Raw genomic sequence first — 21,287 nt, forward strand, 5'->3', positions numbered from 1 at the left:
GTGTGTGTGCGTGCGTGCGTGTGTGTGTGTGTGTGTGTGTGTGTGTGTATGTGAGACAGGGCAACAGACAAAGAATAGTTCTAAAATATATGAGAGATGTTTAAATAATGCATTTAAACTGGGCATGTCAGGTGCTGTAGTTGAGACTGTGGGTTTTTTATTCCCACTGTCCGGAGAGCTTTGTGAGGAGAGAAAAAAAAACTAGTGCAAAAGAGATTTCCTCTTTTTAATCAAAGATTTCTCCATGAGAGGTTTTACTTTGTTTTATTAAAAAGTCCAAAGGCAAAATAAAATAAATCTAGATAAGGTTGAGTTGGCTTCCATTTGCAAGACTAAACAAAGGAGACTCATTTTCAAACGCTTGTGCCTTTCTGGATGAAGTGATTCATGGTTTATTTGCAGAATGCAGTTGGTTCAAGATAAGCAAATGTATAAACATGTGACTGGAGTGAAAGCAAACACACACCACGGTTAACTTCCAACAGTGTATCTTCTCTAAATGCATCAAAACTCTAGAATAATAATCGTGAAAACGACCAAGCTCGGGCCTCAAACGGCAGGCTACGCAGCTACGATGCAGCTCCAGTTTTAATTTGAAGCTCACACTAGCAACGCTGATTTGATCAGGATTTAGTCCCGGCCTATACAAAGTGATATTTAAGACGTTCACAGATGGTCACATCCCCATTCATGCATGCACACGCTGCCTCGTCTGTTTTCCATCCACAGGCTGATGTTATTTTCCCTGCTTACACATCGGCGAGTCCTTCTTCTCACTCTGGGATTCCTGCGTTGTTTATTTCATGGCGAGCGACGCCGTATCCACGCAGCGTTTCCATCCACATGACGGCAGTTTCTGCCTCGGCGACGCGAGCCTTAACGAAGAAGGCCTACACAGATTAAGCTGCGGTCGCTATCTTGCATAGATGTGACGCTGGCTTCAAATAAACTGTGGGTTTTATTTTTGTGTGTTTATTTCCTCTCTTGCTCGCTCTCTCTGCGTCTCTATTCAGCGGTTTTGGCTTTTCTTGGACTCTGACTTCAATATCTTGAAAACAAAAAGAGGCGGGTTTTGGTGCAGGGTCGTGGAAGCTAACGTGCGGCGTGGCCGAGGGTGCTCGCACATGCAAGTCCGGATTTAGTGAGATATGAGAGTCCCATTCATTTCTACTCCCTTTCTCCCAACCTCCCCATCTTCCTCACCTCTCTTTCCATCCCTACGCCGTGCGCGGCCCGAGCTCCGAGTCCGCTCGTGTTTCCAACACTTCTGCATTTAGCCGAGGCCCATAACCGTTGGAGAGCGGGGCCAAAACAAAGGGGAAAATCATCGCGAGGGCGCTGGCACGACCTGCTCCTCTTTCGGCGCTGGGACCTGCGGCTTTCTACGCGAACACGTGCGTTGTTTTTGCGAGCACGGAGACGCAGAAAATTTCTTGCACGCATGTTGGTCTTTGCACACAAACATTTCGGAGCCCATCGGCCAGGATACACACTCATCCAAACTTGCTTGGGCTGTTTCCTGCCACTGCCGAGAAGTATAATGATAATTACAGTCTGCGTCTGTATCCCTGAATTAAACACATCTCTCTCTCTCTCTCTCTCTCTCTCTCTCTCTCTCCCTCTCTCCTTTTCTGACTCTTCTCTTTTTTCTCTCTCTCTCTCTCACAGACGCACAAACATAGCCATGCTAGGGAAGCTAGGGGCGATTGTGATGTGTGACGGCTGGTGTGTAGCATCAAAACCAGTCTGGTACTGGGAAAGAGTTCATTCAAAAGTTCCCTTTTCAGTGCCTGAAAAATTCATTTTCAGTCAGTTGGCAAAAAGTAAAAAAAATAAAAATGTACCTTTAAATCAACGGAACACTGAAATATTTATGCTGTCTTATTAATATTATTCACAGACAGGCTATAATGTTTAGCAGTAAAAAATAACTACTCAGGAGATGTGCGCGCTGCGCCAGACTGCACCAATAAACGAAACTGTAGAAAAACATTCCGCACCGTCGTGGCTACAAAGCGAGAGTGGAAGAAAAAGCGGGAGCTTAAGTTCAGGTGTGTATGCCAACCACAGAGTCTCCGAGGTGTTTACTGTGTGTGACTGAATGCCAGTAAGTGCCAGTGACTCACCCGTGTGGGTATACGTGCCCATAATGGTAAACCGTGAGGCCGTTTAACTGAGCCGCTGTTTTTAATGGCTCTTTTATGCTGCGGCACATCCAGCGTTCAAAATAACTCCCCGTCTGGCCTGAGCTGACGGTCTCGCTGCTGATTTAGAGTCTGACAAAACTGGGTTCCGTAAAAGACTGAATCAGGCTCCACCGGGTTTACATTTTGAGATTGTGTCATTTTGAGATTGTGTTTTCGCACGCCAACCAAGCTGTGACGCTTCCTCTTTGACCTTTGCGTTGTTCCTCCTCGTCCCCTCGTTCCTCTGGTGACGCCTGAGGGCAAGACCGTTGTTCAGGGGGCCGTCGCTGGTCACCTCCACATCCTGTGTCCCTGACGGCCTCTTTATGGCTGCACCTAATCAATTGCCCGCTCGTGCACGAACTTAAAAGCTCCGACACAACACACATAGACACAAAGCACCAATCAATTAGACGGGAGATTTATACAACTGCGTAAACTTCGGGGTGTTAGCCTCCCTAAGGCCAATTAGATCGGGCTTTCCCGAGAGTTCTACACCAGTCAAATAACACTAATTAGTGTGTGTGTGTGTGTGTGTGTGTGTGTGTGTGTGTGTGTGTTTGCGACTGAAACTAATTAGCAGCCCTGGTGCACCTACTTCCTCAGGACCGTTTCCTGTGATAGTAATTATTAGGTATGTGTGATAAATTCCAGACCTTCTTCCACCCATCCAGAGATAAAAGAAGACAAAGAAAAAGAAAGGCCAATGCCAGGAGAGCGTTCAAGACTGAGAGGAAGTTAGAGGGGACGGGGGGACGCGAGGACAGACAAGAGCAGAATGACGGACGGCGACCGAGGCAGCGTCCACACGGAACATCTCCCCGATTCGCCCGTTTCAGTTCTCTCCTGAGCCGTCAGACACTTTAAATCACTGAATAGTTTCATTGTTGAAGGACTCCTGTCTCTCTGACCTTCGCCAAACAAACACACACATATCTGCAATATCCTCTCAGTTGTGTCCTCCGATGGTCTTTCATTTTGACATGGACTTTATGGTCATTACTCCGGTGCCGTTACGTACGAGGACAAGAGCAGCTCTCAGACCACAGGCAGCCAGACTGCTCATCTTTCTTTAAACCCAGATCAAGTGTTGAAGGGACTTTTGGGGGAGCCAGGAAAACTTCTTTTAATGAAGCTGCTTTAAACACGGTGCTCAGAGGAATCACTTTATAGGAGTATTACTGCAGATAATGAAAGAGGCCTGAGGTCGTTCACATGGGCCTGGCTTCACTGATATTATCTCCATTTTTCTTGTCATGGTTGATTACAAGATGGACTCGTGTTTGATGCATTAAATAAAAGATATGACCTGCAGCAATACTGAATACAGCCAGAACTTGTAACGGTAAATGAGGATTCCTCCAGCATGTCCTGGGTCTGCCCCGGTTGACCTTCCAGCTGGACGTGCCGGCAGCGCTCCTGGGAGACGCCCAGGAGGCATCCTGACCAAATCCCCAAACAGGCTCGACCGTCCCTTCAACAGTTTATCCATTTGTTTTCCCTCCGTTCAGCGGTTAGCGGTTTTAATGACACAGCTGCTGATGCCAGCCGCGCCTTCCCTGCACGTACGGCCCGAGAGCCGAGTTATCAGGGTGGGGCGTCTCCTGCCAAAGCAAAAACCCGCCTGAGTAAAACCCCATTTACAGATTAGTAGTGATAAAAATGTAACCATAAATGGTGGTAAAACAGCCAAACCAGAGAGTGGAGTGAGCTGCTGCCCTAACAGTGGCACATCCAGCAATGATACGGTCTGGTGACTATGGGATGGAACCATCAAGTCCAGTTTCAGGAGATGGAAGCGGTGCATGGAGAAACTGTCTGGTGGAGCTCAGAGAGACTCCCACATTAGGAACTGACTGACAGGAGACGCAGGTAGGCTTCACGGCCCCGATGCAGGGATTTTGGAGTGATGAAGCCGTCCATTGACAAAACCTCACAGAGGGAAGAGGAGGAGGAGGAGGAAGAGGAGGAGGAGCAGGGTGGAGCATGATGCGGCCCCGGCGCACATGCCAAGGGCAAACATGTGTGTCAGAGGGCACGGGAGCACAGACAGACATGATGAATGGCTCGAGGTTCCCACGAGGAGGGACGCACAATCCGGCTCACAGGGAACTGATGTGTGGTCCCCCCCCCCATCGCCGCACTACACAGGATCCCATTCACGCTCCACGCCGACCCTTAAAGTCTCATCATTACTTATCACAACAATGAACACACGCGGCCGCACGTTTTTACCAAGACGTGTGGTTTCCTCACACACACACACACACACACACACACACACACACACAACACACACACACACACACACACACACACACACACACACACACAGCAGGATGATGTGATGAAAAAAAAGACTGATATGTGACCACAATACAGCTTGACTACTGTAATTATGCTTTCTTTGGATGCACTCGGAGGCTGTTTATCTAAGTGTGTGTGCCCCCCCCGACCTGTGTGAGCTGGGACACGACCTTGCCATTACAGCTGACTCTCAGACTGTTTTGGTCCTGGTCGCCATAGCGATGGTATTGTGCAGACAGGATGTCTAGTTATTAAAATAAGTTGAATTTTGCAAAGGAACAGATATGGGGTCTGGGTTGTGCTGTGCAGGAATCCAGCCGCTGAGTGTGAATTAACCAGTATGAGGTTCTTTTGGACACGGAACAGGTGTTTGCTGATATGTGGTTCCACCCTTTGCCCCCGTCCTCTCGCTCTCCTCTGTTAACCAGACTCCCACCCCTCGCTGCTCTACTTGATCTTTTCCCAGTTCTTATTGCCACCACTTCCATCATCCCCCTTCTCCTCCCTCCATTAATCACCCCCCCTGTAAATCACACTCCCGCTCCATCATCCCTCTTTTCCAATCGTCTGCTGTTCCATCTTCTTCACGTTTCCCTCGAAACCTTGCAGACTACTGCTAATACCAGAAGGCTCCCTTTTATTTACTTTTTAAAAAAAAAAAAAAAAAAGGACAAAAGCACTGTCACCGCTACATCTGAGGCGCCCTAAAGCTGCCCGCTACCATCCTCGGCGCTATCGTCATTTTCCATCGCTAAAACCTAAACAGAGATAATATCAGCTACATTCCCAGTGTCTACAGGAGGATCAGGTTCAGTAAGCCACTGTGATGTTGTGGCATGTTGTATAATCCCATTCAGACGACGGAAACATCTCAATGGCGAGCTATTGAAAATGTCCAAACACATAATTTCTCTATTATTCCCCTACACCCTGTGACCCGAGACTCATTTAATGGCCGGTTCCTCTGGAGGCCATCTGTGTCTGGGTGCCTGAGTACTGTACAATATGTGAAACCAAATCTGGTGTGCGGTGATCGAGCTGACGTGCACAGCTCCTTACGTACATAAAGCATTCGGCTCTCTATCTGAAGAGGGCAAATACGAAAATGCTCTTGTTTCCTCGTGTCCGTGGAGCAACTCAGCAAGCGGTGAGCAGATTTTGAAAATTATTTTTCTCCCCCTTGTCTCTTTCATTAGTAGTGTTGAAAAGAGACGGCTCCCTCTCTCTCTCTCTTTCTCTGGTATGCACACACACACACACACACACACACACACACACACACACACACACACACACACACACAGCTCTCAACGTGCCTCACATGGTTTGCTTCAGTTGGTCTTCTTGACAAATGCCACATTACAGCGGCGAGAAGGAGAAACTTGGCACGCAATCAAACTCTCATGATTTTCAAGATTTGCAATACTTCAGTTTGCGTAGCCTCCTCCGTTCCACCCTTCCCTCCCTCTCATTTTCTGTCTCATTTTTTTCCCCCTTCGCTCTCGCCCCACTCCCTCCCTCCCTCCCTCCCAACCTCGCCCGCCCTGCCTCTCGCTCCCTGCCTTATCTTTCCTGTTTAGTTTTTTCGCAGCGCTAACTTGAACCAGAGCCGTACTGTGGGAATATGGCCCCTTTTAAAGCTAACGTTTGTGTAAGTACGTGCATGTCTGCCGACATGAGTGATTATATGTGAGTTCCAGTGAGATCGGGTGCATGCTCGGCGTGCATATCTTTGTGGCTTGCGCGGAGCTAAGTCGGGCTAACAAAGCTTCCAAGCTTTGCAGTTCAACAGCCCTTTAATCCTCATCATCAGTGACCCCCCCAAACCCCTTCTCCTGACCTCTTCATACACAAAGACACACAGAGAATCTGATGCGTTGGAGACCACACGCATACTTGTGCCCCCCGTGCCCCCCTCTATTAGCTCTTACCAGCATGGACTCGCATTCAGCGAACATCTCAGATTCAAAGGAAAATAATCCCAGGCCGTCTGTTGCTGTTTATGTCAACCAACCATCAAACTAAACGTCTTCCTCTTCAGACAACTTTCTGATGATAATATAATGATTTGAGCCCGGTTCCAGTAAAGTACAACAGTGTCCCCGGTGTGTCGGATCGAGGAGTGTTTGCCTGGCTGGAGAAGCATGGATGGAGTCTGGAGTCTGCAGTGCATTTCCTCTGCTAAACATCCCCGGTGATGTTTGGACGGACAAAATTGGAACAGACAGAAACATGTTTTGGATCACAACTTCGTGTGTGCTGCATGGGCGAGGGCGAGGGCGAGGGCACACACTCTCTCTCTCCCTCGCTCGCTCACTCACTCACTCGCTGTGTTTCTGCAGGAAACACACATCACAGGCAGACATATTAAGGGTATGTACCAGCCAGCAGGGGGCGCCATAAAGGGAGGGTGAGGTCCTGGTGACAGCTATTAAATAAATGAATAAAACCAACATAAATTAGCAATAGCTTAAGGGACATCATAAACCTAGCGTGTAAAACATCAGTGACAACGCAGCACACACAAGTTATTTCACCAAAGAAATGACAAAGACATCCGGAGCTTCGTTAACAGCTCGGAAGGTGCTTAAATGGTTGGGTTGCGACAAATGAGCTCGAACAGAGCCAACACTCCAACACTCAGCGGTCTGAGCCCTCCGCGAGCAGCTTTTACAAAAGTTCACATTGCGACAGAAACAACATTATGCAAGCGAGTGCAACCACAAGGAGTTTAGGAAAGCAGCTGACCCATTTGATGTGGAATTGCGACGGCCAAATTGCCTGATTTTTGACGTACAAATCATTAAACTTTAGGGCCCTTTCAACTCCATCCAGGGCCGGAGGATTTTTTTTTAATCCTTTCAACAGATTAGCTTTTTGCCAAACAGTCGCACAAGTATGGTGAGCAACACATGGACATCAGGCGAGCAGCACCGGTATCGCTCCATCTGCAGAGGGAAGCGGTGGAATCTTTTGAGCGAAGGTTACTGGACTCTACGCTTATGAAGCTCTGGAGCGATTGATTGCTGGCCTATCCCTCGATATCATGTAACGATATACAGTTGAATTTGATCTCTTTGACTGGCCGCACGCTCATTGAACATGAAGGAGTATTCTGCAGCTTATGGGTCATCGGACTCAATCTACAAGAGGGGAAGAACAAAATTACAGTCAAAATTTCCCATTACTCAAAGACTAACTTGACAGTGGTGAGCGCTAACAATAGCCATGTCCACTGTTTACGCCCAGTTTGATGTTTTGCAAGTGTTTTTGTACAGATGAATGAGACACAAGCTATTAGGACACGGCCTGAGGCTGATGTGCTCCAGACTCTGCTAGCCATTACAGAAAAGCAGTTCCATGGCAGAAGCTGGAGCAGCCCCCAAATGAAGAAAGGCTGTCGCAAAACAAAATGGCCCTCGCTTGTTCCTGCAGCTTAACTCATCCCGGTTTAAGAGAAAAGGAGCGATCTCAAAGAGGAATGGGATTAAGTGCCATTCAACTCTGAAAGTTGCGACTAACTTCATCTCCAGAATCTCCTGGAGCTGCTTCCGTCTGTCCTGACGAAGGCTGTTCAGGTGTCGGTCCCTCTCGTGCAGCGACTGCTGGGTGGAGGACAGATGCAGCTTGGTGGTGTCCAGCTCCTGCCGCGTCTTCTCCAGCGCTCCCATCAGCTCCTCCAACTGCTCGAGCAGAGAACCAGAAAAAAGGTTTAATCCCAGTTTGGCTTTTTCTTCTGTCCCAACCATAAATAATCAAACATCAAACGTCTGCAGCATTTAACATACAAGACGTACAGTATTAGTCTTACAGCAACACACTCGTACACATGGAGGACATAAACTAATCAGATGCAGACTACAGTGCTGTTTCTTTAAGGATGGGATGGTTGAATCGTGTAAAAGGACTCAGATTGAGGCAATTGTTGCACTAAAACCCGATTAATTTAGTCTCACAGGTGAGCTTCGCTCTCTAACCGCATCTCCCTCCGCGCTCACACGTCCTCCAGCCATGTAATCCTACGTGTCAGACACACAGGATGTGACCTCAGGGCGTCATTATCCAAATACAGGAAGTTCTTAATTGTCCGACAAGGAGCCGTTTACAATAGGATGGATTGGAAGGTGTGTTCGCTGCCCGAAGGACAGAAAACTGGAGCTTTTCTGCCTTCAAGCCGAGATTGTTTGGAGATTTGTCATCAAATGATATCCAATGATGGATTTTTGGAATGCCGGATCTAAGGACTAAATTAGGAAGAAACAGAAAAGTTTTTTCAAAAAAGGTGTAAGAGGAAAGCACTCCATGGGGTACGTACATGAAAAAAGAAATGGGCCTCTTTTATGAAGGGGCCAAATCGTTCACACATTTTCAAGACACTCTCCATCTCCGCCGTTTTGTGAGGTGTGTTCCACAGATGTCAGATAATGTTCTTACTGACTGTTCATGAATAACACATATGGAGGGAGAGAAGAAAGGCTGAAAGCGGAGTGAGCTGGGACGGCGGAAAGTTGGAATGGTGGGAAAGTGATAACTTTCAGTCATAACATCTTGGAAATGTAACAAAGCATTGTTTTAAATAAAATACACCACATGACCCTGCCAACAACAACTAACCTCAGCAGTATCCGATGGTTAATGTGCCCAAGATCAACAAGACATCCAACTGTACAAAATGGGAGAATGTTTGAATGTCTGATGTCTTCTTTTGGGCTTAAAGGAATCCCAAATCTTGCCTTTTTCATCTGGCGAGCCAAATGTCACGCACACACAACTCCATTTACACTCACCACATGTCTGTCAGCCCCCCCCCCCATCCCGCCAACCACCCAGTCCCCCATTAGTCCACCACCCAGGGTAGCCCTCGCCTCACAATCACATCATTAATAAGGAATACAATGCATTTTATCGAAATTAGGGGTTTAATCAGCTTAACGCTGAGCCTGTGCGTGCTAATTTAGCTCAACTTCAAGGCAAAGCCCCCCAGTCGGGCTAAGGCTGACTAAGTCTGGCCCAAAGTCCCCTTTGCTGATAAGCTGATCGGGGGCTCAGAGGTAAGGGCCAAATCCCTCTTGTCCATTTGTGTCGGTGTTGCTGGTTCAAAGGCCCAGTTCAAACGCCACGGAGGGGGGGAGCAGTGGGGAGAGAGGAACAGAAACGGAGAGAAAGGGACGGAGCGTCTGGATATAATTGAAGGGAACAACTTAAGAAGGCAGATGGGAGAAATCGGGGCTCAGGGAGAACAGATGGACAGCAGGAACGGCGGCAGGAGAGAGACGCGAGACACGAAGAAGCAGGGACGGTGTGAGAGACTTAGAGAATGGGGGTGTGAAGAAAAGTGACCCAGGGCATTACCCATGCTCCATTTCAGCAAGTCGGGCTGATGTAAGGCTTTCAGCGCATTACACGTCATGAGACTGATTACTGCAGCGCAGACGGGATACGGGGAATATGAGAATAAAGGACACGGGGGGGGGGGGGGGGGGTTCTGAAATGCTGCCAGGGTCAGGTGATGTTTCAGGAGGACGGGTCCCTCTCCCCTCGAAAGCCACACACTATCAAGTTTGAGGCGCTGTTAGCTGCATATGAATCTATCCTATGAATCTAGGGTTAGATCCATGCTTTCTTCACTTCTCGGGAGGATCTGAACCGCATTTGATAACCATGTTGACACCAAGAGTTTTTGGAGTCTGGAAGCTCTAATACGAGCAACACTTAGCATGGCAGAGCTCTCTCAGTTGAACCTTCTCACTCTACCCAGAAACCTTCTCATGTTCCAACTTCCTCTCTGTCCGTTTCAGTCTCTGAGTGTGTGTTTGGGCGACGTGTTGCAATATGTGTGCTTAAGGCGACACGGCCTGAAAATGTTAATTCTTGTCTTGCCGCAGATTGCTCTCGTATTACTTGTGGCGGTCATCCGTAATGCGAGGTCGTCCTCATTCGCATGCACGCTCACACCGGGAGGAAACGCGCTCCCTCACCATGCTACTTTTTTCCCACCACAAACACACCTACACTCAACAATGAACACACACACACATACACACACAGACACACACAGACGCTATTGTGGTCCTACTCTGAGATGCAGACCAACCAGCTGGTGGTCAGATGGACAGATAGCAGGACAGAGGGAGGAAAGATTCAAGCTTCAAGGCTTAATCCTGAAGTGTGTTGCACATATACTAATGTTTGTCAGGATACCAATGAAAACTGAGGCGAAAACTTAAAAGTTTTGGCCCTTGTTGGTTTTCAGTCGAGAGAATTGTCAAAAGCACATCTGAAGAACAAGATCAGCAAGAAAGGTTACACATAAATCAAATGTGTGTCCCTTTAACGTCAGCTCAATTTACCAATCAATGGCTGCAGTTACACGTACAACCACAAGGGGGTGCTGTTAAATATTTTCACAGGTTTCGGTATGAGGTAATGCGCTGATGCCCTTACTCGAGGCCGCGCGCCGTGTGTGTGTGCGTGCGTGCGTGTGTGCGTGTGTGCGTGTGTATGTGTGTGTGTGTGTGTGTGCGTGCGTTCTGATGTAGAATCTCAGGTCTAATATCAATGCTCGTCAACCTGTCTTTGAGCCTCAACGCGGGCGCTCTCCTCCTGCGCCCAGAGAGCCTCTCTGTGTGCAGAGGTGTTCATGCTCTCCCTCAGAGCCTTCTCCATCTCGGTGAGCCGCTCTGCCGTCTCCCGCATGGCTTCCTGGGAAGCTGAGAGAGGAAGCTGAGGATCGAAACGAGTTTGCTGGAGAAGCACGAGGGGGAGGTTTTGGAAGCAAAGCAGCAAGAGGCAGGAGGATAAGGGTTTGATTTAATGAGGAATACTTGCCTTGTGCTTTTTTAAACCATGAATTATCTTTAGATAACACATGCAGTCACCCCCTTTTCAAATGAAAAAGTGTGTAAGCTGGAAACAAAGGAAATCCTTCAATCAAAGAAAGAACACAACACACGAAAAGACACACAGCCAAGACAGAAGAGCGTGATAACTGATGGAGAGAGAGTGTGTGTAAGTGCTCTGACCTTTGCCAACATCTGCATGAGCAAGCGCATATGGGTGTGTGGAGTGTGTGTGTGGCCCGCTCTGACACCCAGTGATGAGTGGGGGGGGGGGGATCCCTCTTCACACTGGGTGATGGAACCATGAAAGAAAACACTGGACAGAAATAATAAACCCCTCCTATCCTGCCTTTCTCTGCTACTCCTCAGCTCGCCTCCACGTTCACACGTTCACACTTTTGGGAAGAGACAAAGTCACGGAATTGGGAAGAGACGTGTGGACTGACGTGAAGAGGTCGGTGACAAACTGAAGACGGGGAGATTAGACTTAATCTATAGCACAAGATCAGGTGATGGCGATGCTCTCAGTGGTAAAACATCAGGCTTCATTAAACCGTTGAGGGTTTCAGGATGCATCATCTCAGTGAGTTAGTGAGCGGCTGGAGCCTATATAACATTCTCTATAGGCTAATGCTCCGGGGTACAAGCTGCATTTGGAAAATCTATCTATTGAAGTACAAGAGACTGAAAAGTAAAGCAGGGAGGGGGAAGAGGCATCAAGAAGAAAATTCGATTATATCACAGCTGGGTCATAAAAAAAGGCAGCTGATGTCGACGAGGGTTTATAACCCGACTCATAATTGTGACGTTGACGAGAACAAGAGCAAGCGGATTATCCCCGAGTGTGATGAAATGTAGAGCCCGGCCAGCCAAATCACAAGTGGATACTTGTAGTTCGTCACGTCAGCATGACACAGCTGGAGGTGAGCGACACACACACACCCGCGCGTGCACACACAAGCAGGCTGTGTGCGTCAGCCGTCCCCCGTTGTAATTGGATGTGGCAGACGGGGAGTAATTCGATGCACCAGAATCAACAAGGACCAGTCTGATCCCACCCAACACACACACACACACACACACACACACACACACCTCTGAGCTGCCACTACTGGACCCCCGAGTCAAACCAAATACCAGAGAACTCGGTCTTTCTGTCCCCCCCACTGTCTGTAACGCAGCACGTCTGTGTTATGTGAGTTTTATTGGTAAACAGAGAGTATTGCAGACGTTTAAGAAGACATATGGAAGCGGAACGGCGGTGCAGGCAGTGGAAAAAGTTGGACAAATAATGTCTTCTCCAGGAACGATCATCACCTGATTCCCCGGGGAAGGATCATTATGGAATCTGGACCTTTCTGGTTTGATGGAGGGATTATAATCACTTGAATAAACTAGCAGAGAGTGCAGCTACGACCCCTGGCTCCACATATTCAGACTAAACATCTCTGCTATACAGCCTGAAACAGCTTTAAAACGTAAATTTGTCCAACCGTGGACAGAATTCGCGTTGGCTGCCTCCTGAATAAACTACAAAGAAGCTCAGTAAATCTTCTCACTGTTGCACAGCTGAAGATAAAAGATAAATGAAAGGCTTGTGTGAAGGCTCAAAGGGAACGTTTCCGATGGCTGTTTTCTCCCCGTTCGTGAAGCGCAGCGTGGCGCGATGGAGACGATGAAGTGCACAGATGCTATCAGACGTTCCCACATAAACTCCTCAGGATGGGGGCAGACAGGGAGTGGGTTGGGGGGGTGGCACTGTTTGTTTGCTTTTAGCCTCGGAGCGTGCTGTCCCCGATGGAGCCCGAGATAAACGCGCCGAAGAAGAGGAAGATGACTGAAGCCCCGACGCACCACCTGAGCCGGGGGGGGGGATGTAAACTTGCATCTAACTGGCTATTAAATGTCACCAATGTAAGACTGAAATGTTATTATTTTACAAAAAACAACATGAAGAATAAAAAGTACAAAGAACAGCAGGAGAAATTAGCCTAGCATGAGCTGCATGAAACACTGGCAAAGACTTGGCCAAGGAATGCACACACACACACACACACACACACACACACACACACACACACACTCGTTCAAACCTGGGATAAAGAGTGTGGATGTCCATCGGTCAGGGGGTCCTTCCTCATCTCAGCCGGCACCATTTGCTTCTGGATGGTGGGAGATTTGATTTGCCTTCAGATGAAGGAAACAGATCACAAATTTAAAAAGCTCAAGTAAATAACGACGTGCACTCCCCAACATGTAATCGTGCAGGCACCTCCTTCAGCTTCACCTTCAGCGCTGTTTCAACTAAAAGCATTTTGAATTGGTTGTGTGGGGGTAAATGAGGGGTTGGAGCATTAACGGTCCGGCCATGTTCATGGCCACTGTGAGCTTTGGGGTACATTCCTCGCACCTACCGCTGTGGTAAATATACCACCAGTGGAGTATCTGAACTGTCCTACAGTGAGGACCTTTAGCATCTTTATAAGGAGCACTGATATCCGCCATTATGTCATGGCCGTGATAGCCCAGCCGTGTACAGAACACATCTATGTATCTGGATGAAGAGAGGCGTGAACGTTGGAGCGTGCAGGATTACAGTTTGCAGAGCAGAACACAGAAACACGTATGTTCAGCCCAGTCTTAGCAACATGGCCGACTGGGACAAGATACAACCTGAGACAAAACACACAAGCACATGTGCTGCAGATGGAAGATATGAGCACACACAAAGGAACATGGAAAGAAAACACAATGAGACAAATTAAGAAAGCGTCTTGGGGGGGGTTAGAAGAATGGGGGGGTTAGAAGATCTCTGCTTAATATCTGCGAGGACAAAATCCGTCCCTTTCATGGCGATAATACCAATGAAATCCTGTCCTATAATATAAGAACGCAGAGCACTGCCTCTGAGATCAAAACAATTTTATCTTTAATGGCTGATAAAATCAGACCATGAATGTCGGCACTCGTGGTCTGCTGATAACGACCCATCTTGATTTCCACTTTGATTTATGTCAGCTTTTTAGAACTTCACTCAGCACAAACATCCACATGCAGAGTCTCTACAGCTGCCTGGCTTGCTTTACCTCGAGCGACTGACTTTACATCATCAGGATCAGGCTCGAGCAGTTACTCGCAGCAAATAAATGCGTAATTATAGTTAATTAATGTCCACAAAACCTGTTCAAGCTTTATATTTCCTGTTGAAATGGTCTAAAAAAAATATCCCAAACATTCCCATCTCTTCATTTCCCAAATTACACACACACACACACACACACACACACACACACACACACACACACACTATTCGAACAGCTATGACAACAAATATTTGCCCATATGTGGGGGCACCCTGTAGGTCTGGCCCAGAGTAAACACGCTGGTGTGGATATGGAATAATAATGTGGTACATTTTAGCAGCTGCTTGGTCACAGCCTGTTTATAATGTTGGAGGGTTCTCTTAAGCGATAATTTGTCACTGTCAGTTTTCTTCCATTTTTTGTGGGGGTGTGGAGAGCCGTCCCAGGGTGTGTTTGATTCTTTTTTAAGGTGTTTGTGAGAAGATATGGATTGTCTGTCTGTGCAGCCGTGTGTGTGTGTGTGTGTGTGTGTGTGTGTGTGTGTGTGTGTGTGTGTGTGGGTGTGCGGTGTGTTGTTTCCGTGGGTTCATGTCTACTGACTAGTGTTTGCGTGTGTGTGGATGCATATTTATATTTAAATTCTCTGAATGTTCTAAGACAAGAAGTCTCTGTGTGCTTGTGTGTGTGTGTGTGAGCGTGTGTGTGTGTGTGTGTGTGAGCGCATGTGCATGTGTGTGTTGTGTTTGGGTGCAATTGATGGAAATTAAATATATACTCAACTTTCAAAACTGAGGCGTCAGATTTTCTGACCCGAGGCAGCATGTTTCTGACTTCTTCTCTGACTTTTTATAGCAGTGTCCATGGCGTGTACGTTCGTGCATATCTATAAAGCAGCGGGAGAAGTAAAAGCACCAGTGTGCACTGCAATCCTTTGATGTCCATGTGTGTTTTTATGGACCCTGAAGCATGTCTGTGGAGAACAGACTCAGGTCTGAGGGCGTATCGGCTATCACACACAGCTGCTCCTGGTGCAGGTGTATAAACCTGCAGACACACTGGTACCTCCTGATAGCTGATACCCCCCCATCCACCCATCAGAAGTGAGTGTTTTGACACATGCGAAAAAGAATGAGGGGCCAGGTAAAGCGTGAATCAACAGATGAGGTAGAGATATGAGAGAGGGCTGGACTGTGATTGGTTAATCACTTAAACGGAGAAATTCCAGAGGCATCCTCACTTTATCCACGTCTGAACTTCCAGACCAGCAATAAACAGTCCACCTGGATTTGTCTCCTCTTGGACTGAAAGGTTTGCCTCTTTAGTTTTATCTCCATCGTGGACATTAAATTATTACTCCGTGATGCGGCTGATTGTCTCCAGCAGAGCCCCGCTGAGGTCAAAAGGTCAGATGTTGCCACAAAGGCATTCTTAGTTTAGCCCTGAGTAGTATGAAGGGATGTTTTATCCTCTAATTGCAATCTTTTAATAAACAGCAGGGATCACGCAAATCCTCTCATTCTCAGCAGTCATGGCACGAGGAAATATATCTGCAGAGCGTATCCTGCTTAATGCAGGATGACGAGCGGCTTAGACGTGAAGGAAATGTGTTTTTCAATGAGCAGAGAGCAGGAAAAGGAGAGGGGAAGAGCACCAACAGGGAGTGTCCTTACGGCAATGCTAACAGTTTATGATAAATGCAAGTCAAAAACTTTATGGACAGAAATGGCTGCAGATTCAAGGTGCGTGTCGTTCAAAAGGGGCCCTCAACATCCAGGCCTGCACGTTTGAACAGTGTGTTCGCACAAACACTTTGTGTACACCTTCCCGCACACGTAAACTCATGCTAACGTAAGCATGTCGGGTGAGAATGCACATCACTCCTGCATAACTCAGCCGGGATGTCCACTCGTGTTTGAGGAGGCAGCTGTGGCCGCAGTGACGATGTGGAGCAGCCTCAGACTAAAACACTGTCACTCCAGCTACGCTTTCCCCTTTACACTGATTTACAGTATTTCCACTGCAGCCTTTCCTTCCCTGTTATTAATAAGACTGTAAATAATATTTCATTCAGAGACTGTGTGATGTTTTGTTTTGTTATGCTCTGTTGATGAGTCATTTATCTTTTCATTGAGGTTTAATAAAAATAAATTACAACCATTTCGGTGGGGGCATCTGATGAATTAGTGGTTTGGGGGCTATAAATACCCACATTTATGTAGAACTGTCACATCAGCTTTTTAAATAATAATAAAGAATATGAATAAGTACGAGCTTCTATATTTTGTCAGGAGTTTTATTGTCAGAAAACATTTCCTGGCTCCTCAGCCTTTAGCCAAACCATCACACCTAAATACCAAACACTAATCCTAAACTAAACCCAAGCCTAACCTTGCTCTTAACCTCCAAACATTTAAAGTCATGAGGACCAGACAAAATGATGTCCTTATTTTACAATTAAAATACTAATCATAAGCATGTAAATGAACACACACTCTCAGATTTCTATCTGTGTGGGGACCTTCATAGAGATGTAGACATACCCAGCTCCCTACCCTAACCCTAACCATACCAGCTACCCTCCTAACCGCAACACCAACTCTAACCCTAACCTAAATATTCCGACCTCAAATGGTCCTTTAAAGTTGTGAGGCCCAGCGAATTGGCCCCACTTCAGAAAAATGGCCCCACTTTGGTAGCAGCATGAGGAGTTTGGTAGTCAATATGTAGCAAATGTGAGGACAGACTCTCACACACACACATAGGCACAGAGCGTACATTTCTCCCATTTCCTCAAACCCTCCCTGACATACCAGAGCTCTTACTGTGTCAACAGAAGTGCCATGGTGAGAGCAGGAAGTTGGACATCATTGAGGAAATTTTGAAAATATAGGACTGGAAAAGCAAAACATGTCCAGAAAATATTATACTATATTACACTTTTACCACATAGAATGCATTTATCAAAGTAAAACTAGAAACAAACCTGACACCAACCGGTCCATGTTTCATTAATCTTTTTTTTTTCTTCGCTCAAATATACCAAATTCATCCATTTTATTAATGCTGCTGGAGATTAATAACACCTTTCAGAGCTCTGTACTATTCCAATCCAACTAGCAAAAACAGATATATTTCACAAGCCTTTTGCACATGACAGCAAATAAAACACAGATAATAAACAGCCTTCCATTATCTCCGATGACTCGTGGTCGAGGATTAAGAAAAGAAATTTATTACAATGACCTGCTGCCCACATTCATTCATCTCTAGCGGCTCGCTTCTTCCTTCAGTCAGATATTGGTTAGCAGGCCACCTGAGCGTGTTCCAAAAGAAACAAAAAGATTAAAACGTTAATCATGGTGGGCCTCTCTCTCAGCCATCTGCAGAGGAGGCAGTGATCCAGGTGTGCCGTCGCTAACACACATGCAAAAATATTTATTCTTGATGTTTTTGACAAATCAGAGCTCCCAATTATATAAGTGACGGAGCACAGCGACAGCTACGGGTCGATTAGGCCTCTTTACTGGACTGTTGGCCCAGTCTCAGTGTGCAAACAGCGGTTGGTGGGCACCATCATGTTGCTACTGGTGCCACATGCCAGTGCACGTTCAACTCTCACATGATCAGGATGTGTCCAAATTCTGTTTTGCGGGTAGCAAAAGAATGAAACCCTGTGATACAAATGACTGAAATGAAGACGGGGATCATTTGGAACAGCTTCTCAGAGAGGGCGAAGAGCTCAGACATCTAGGGGGGGTTCAGAGTGGGGCTGCTGTCCCTCTGCATCAAGAGCTGAAGCGGTTCAGGCGCCTGGCCAGGCCGGGAAGAGACCCAAGGGCAGAGTCAGGACGTGCTGGATGGATAACATCTCCCATCTGCATCTGTAAAAACCTCAGCATGCTTCCATGGGAGCTGGTTGTAGGCTGTGGGGAGAGGACAGTCTGCAATTTTACTACTGAAACTGCCGCCCTTTTGACCCAAACCCGGTTTGAACATGAAATACTTTCAGACAGGAAAAAAAAAAAAGTCTTGTGCAATTTAAAATTCAGGTTTTTCCAGCCTGGAACTCCCGTGTATTCTCATGTATGTGTGTTTGAAGCTGTGGAGGGGGTGTATCCTGGGGTGTATCCTCCTCTGTGAGCCCCTGACCTGAATACGACCTTTGACCCGGACAAACGGGCCAGACAGGAGGGGTTCCCATCAAATGGAGTGAGTGTCTGGCACTAATTTGACAGCAGAACTGATTAGGAGAAGCAGCGAGGAGACGCATCCTTCCACAGGGACTGTGGAAGTGCTCTCGCATTCCTGAAGTGACTGCACGCAGAAACCACACAAATGCAAAAAAACACACGCGTGTTCACTCGAGGAACAACCGTGTGTCAGCAGATGGTGGAGAGAGACAGAAATAAAAGGCTGTCCGGACGGACTCTGCAGAGGACGGATGCTTGAAGCTGTAACGCGCTTCCATGCTAAAGCGACGGCTCTGCAGGCTGCAGGAGCTGACTGGGTGGTGTGTGAGCGATCGTTCCCATGTAGTTCTCAAAGTCACGGCTTCCGCCGAGGGTTTGCTGCTCCAAGAGTTCATTCACAACCTTCTACAGTGTTCTAGTTTGTATGAAATGATGTCTGCTCCTGGCAAACGGCGCATATACTCAGCCTTCATCATTTAAAGCCTCTCTCTGTGCTTCTTTCCAGACGTGCACACACAAACATGAGTTAAAACACTGTGCGCATACTCAGAATACCTCCATGCTGCCAATAAACAACCACTCATTTGGCTCCAAACCATGCCTCGCCATAAAACAGATGATAATTAAGTCGAAGAGTTCCATAAATAAACAGAGGAATATAAACAGCCGGTGACTGAGGTGGGTATCACACCTCGCACCGGCATGCTGCTGGCTGCCTGCCTGGCAAACTCACACAAACAGGCACAGACGCAGACCCACCTGCTGTATGTATTAGCAGCAATGTAAAGACAGAAGGAAAAGCAGCCAAATGAAGGAGTTTAACGTGCTTGGATGTGAGGACAAACACGGACCATCAAGGTAAAACATGAAGAAGCGGCACAGATTCAGAGAAGTTGTAGGTCTCCTGCGATGTGAGTAAAAAGGCAACGTAAAAGCCCCTTTTCCACCAATGTTTCCAGGAACTTATGATACCAGGAATTTCTTTGGCTGGGTAAAGAAGAATCCTGGTCATTTTTGCGGTTTGTGTTTCCGCCGATTCCTCCAGTTCCAGAAAATGTATTCAAATCTGACTGATGGCATTTGATGGAGTGGTGAAAGATCCTACAGAGCTCTTCCGATCGTTTTTAAGTTTGTTCATCTTCATTTAGCTTGTCGGCTATTTTTCCTCAGACTTCCCTGTTTCACATCCTGCAGAAACTCTTCCTCTTCAAATAGGCTGTCTGGACCTCATCATCGGTCCACCTCTCCTAGCTGCTCTCCTTGTGCTACAGTTTCAAAGTGAAGCTTGTAGAAATGATATAAACACATTTGCAGCTAACCTTGCTTAAACATGTAGTGAGGAAGGCTGCAAATGTGCTCCAATAATCAGCGTTCTTCAGCACAGACTCCTGAGAGGTCCCTCCCACTGCCTAGATACTTTTTTACAGAGAAATTTTGGGGTCTGAGGAAGGTTTTGTTTGCGTGTCAATAATAAAAGTCCCTTGGGTGGAGAAGGAGCTCAAGTTCCTTAAATTTGAAGCTTATTCACTCAACATTTTACCTGTGAGACAGACACCAACAGAGAGGTGAGGGTGGAGTTAATGATGTATGGTTAACAAACACGTGAAGATCTACTCACCCAGGTCTGGAGACGTTAATATACAGAAACAAATGAGAGGACATTAAACCAAATTATTGAAGCTAACACACACACACACACACACACACGGAGCGAAGGTCACCATGTTCACTCCTACTATGTGATTACATCAGATGAAAAGCATGACAACGTGGAAGTGGTTTCAAGTGCTGGGAGTTCACCATCTACACAGTTTATATCTCACGGATTACTTCTTCATAAATAACACACTTGAATCGGGTTCTTTCAAGAATGCGGTCCCCTTCGCTCGCCCACGCAGCGTCTTCTGATGAATATGAGCGAGGCCGAGGTTTTGTGACCCTCACCTCTCAAGATCGGCGATCTTCTTCTCCTTGCTGAGCTTTTCCATCTCAGCCTCCCTCAGCGCCAACATCAACCGCTCCACCTCCGCCTTGGACTTCCTCGAATCCTCCCTGTTGCGGGCCACTTCCTGTTCCAGGAGCCGCAGACGATCCGTGATGTCCGCACACTTCCGGGTCGCTTCTTCTGTGTTTTGGGTCTGCGGGAAAACAGTCAGGTGGTCTTTCTGAAGCAAGGATTTAGGAATGTTTACGAAGGAGAATTTTAATGAAACAATTCTACGTTAACTTCCTTCTCACGACACCATGGACAGAAATATCTTACTCGTGACAAAATTCCAATTAGGCCTGAATTTCTGGATTTAATCAAAAACAAATGAAAGGGTAAAATGAAAACACACCGTGGTGCTTCCTGCTGGGATCGAGTCGGCTTTAGCTGCCACCTGCTAAACACAGAGTAATATATGTCAGAAACAGCCAGTTAGATTCCAGTGAAGACCGAAATATGCCGCTAATACACAAAGTCTGCTGTTTGGGGGGGAGCTGATTCACTGAGTGGGTGGGCTGATGATCAAACCAGTCCCAAAGTTGCATTTTCTCGCATTTAGGTCAATCCATTGTACTCGAGCCGTTGAACAAGGGTGTGCATAAGTGCTAACTATAAACTCTCAACCTGCCCCTCCTCAAATCAAAATCCTCCAAAGTTTAATGGGTATAAATAAGCTGCACAGACAGACTCTTACT

General features: G+C 46.9%; 1 protein-coding gene across 2 annotated transcripts in view; it reads right to left on the reverse strand.

The window, feature by feature from the left end:
• LOC130530543 (ERC protein 2-like) overlaps nt 1-21,287 on the reverse strand; it is a 109,065-nt gene that overhangs the window by 49,430 nt on the left and 38,348 nt on the right. Inside the window, exons 9-13 of one of the 2 annotated variants that reach the window (XM_057041795.1) lie at nt 20,945-20,989; nt 20,550-20,743; nt 13,426-13,519; nt 11,064-11,237; nt 8,016-8,176 (exon numbers count right to left, since the gene is read on the reverse strand). In XM_057041795.1, the coding sequence (XP_056897775.1) occupies nt 8,016-8,176; nt 11,064-11,237; nt 13,426-13,519; nt 20,550-20,743; nt 20,945-20,989 (668 nt within the window). The remainder of the gene's footprint in view (nt 1-8,015; nt 8,177-11,063; nt 11,238-13,425; nt 13,520-20,549; nt 20,744-20,944; nt 20,990-21,287) is intronic. The other variant, XM_057041796.1, reaches the window with a different exon arrangement.

The sequence above is a fragment of the Takifugu flavidus genome, chromosome 8 (genome assembly GCF_003711565.1).
Source record: "Takifugu flavidus isolate HTHZ2018 chromosome 8, ASM371156v2, whole genome shotgun sequence".
Taxonomy (NCBI): Eukaryota; Metazoa; Chordata; class Actinopteri; order Tetraodontiformes; family Tetraodontidae; genus Takifugu; species Takifugu flavidus.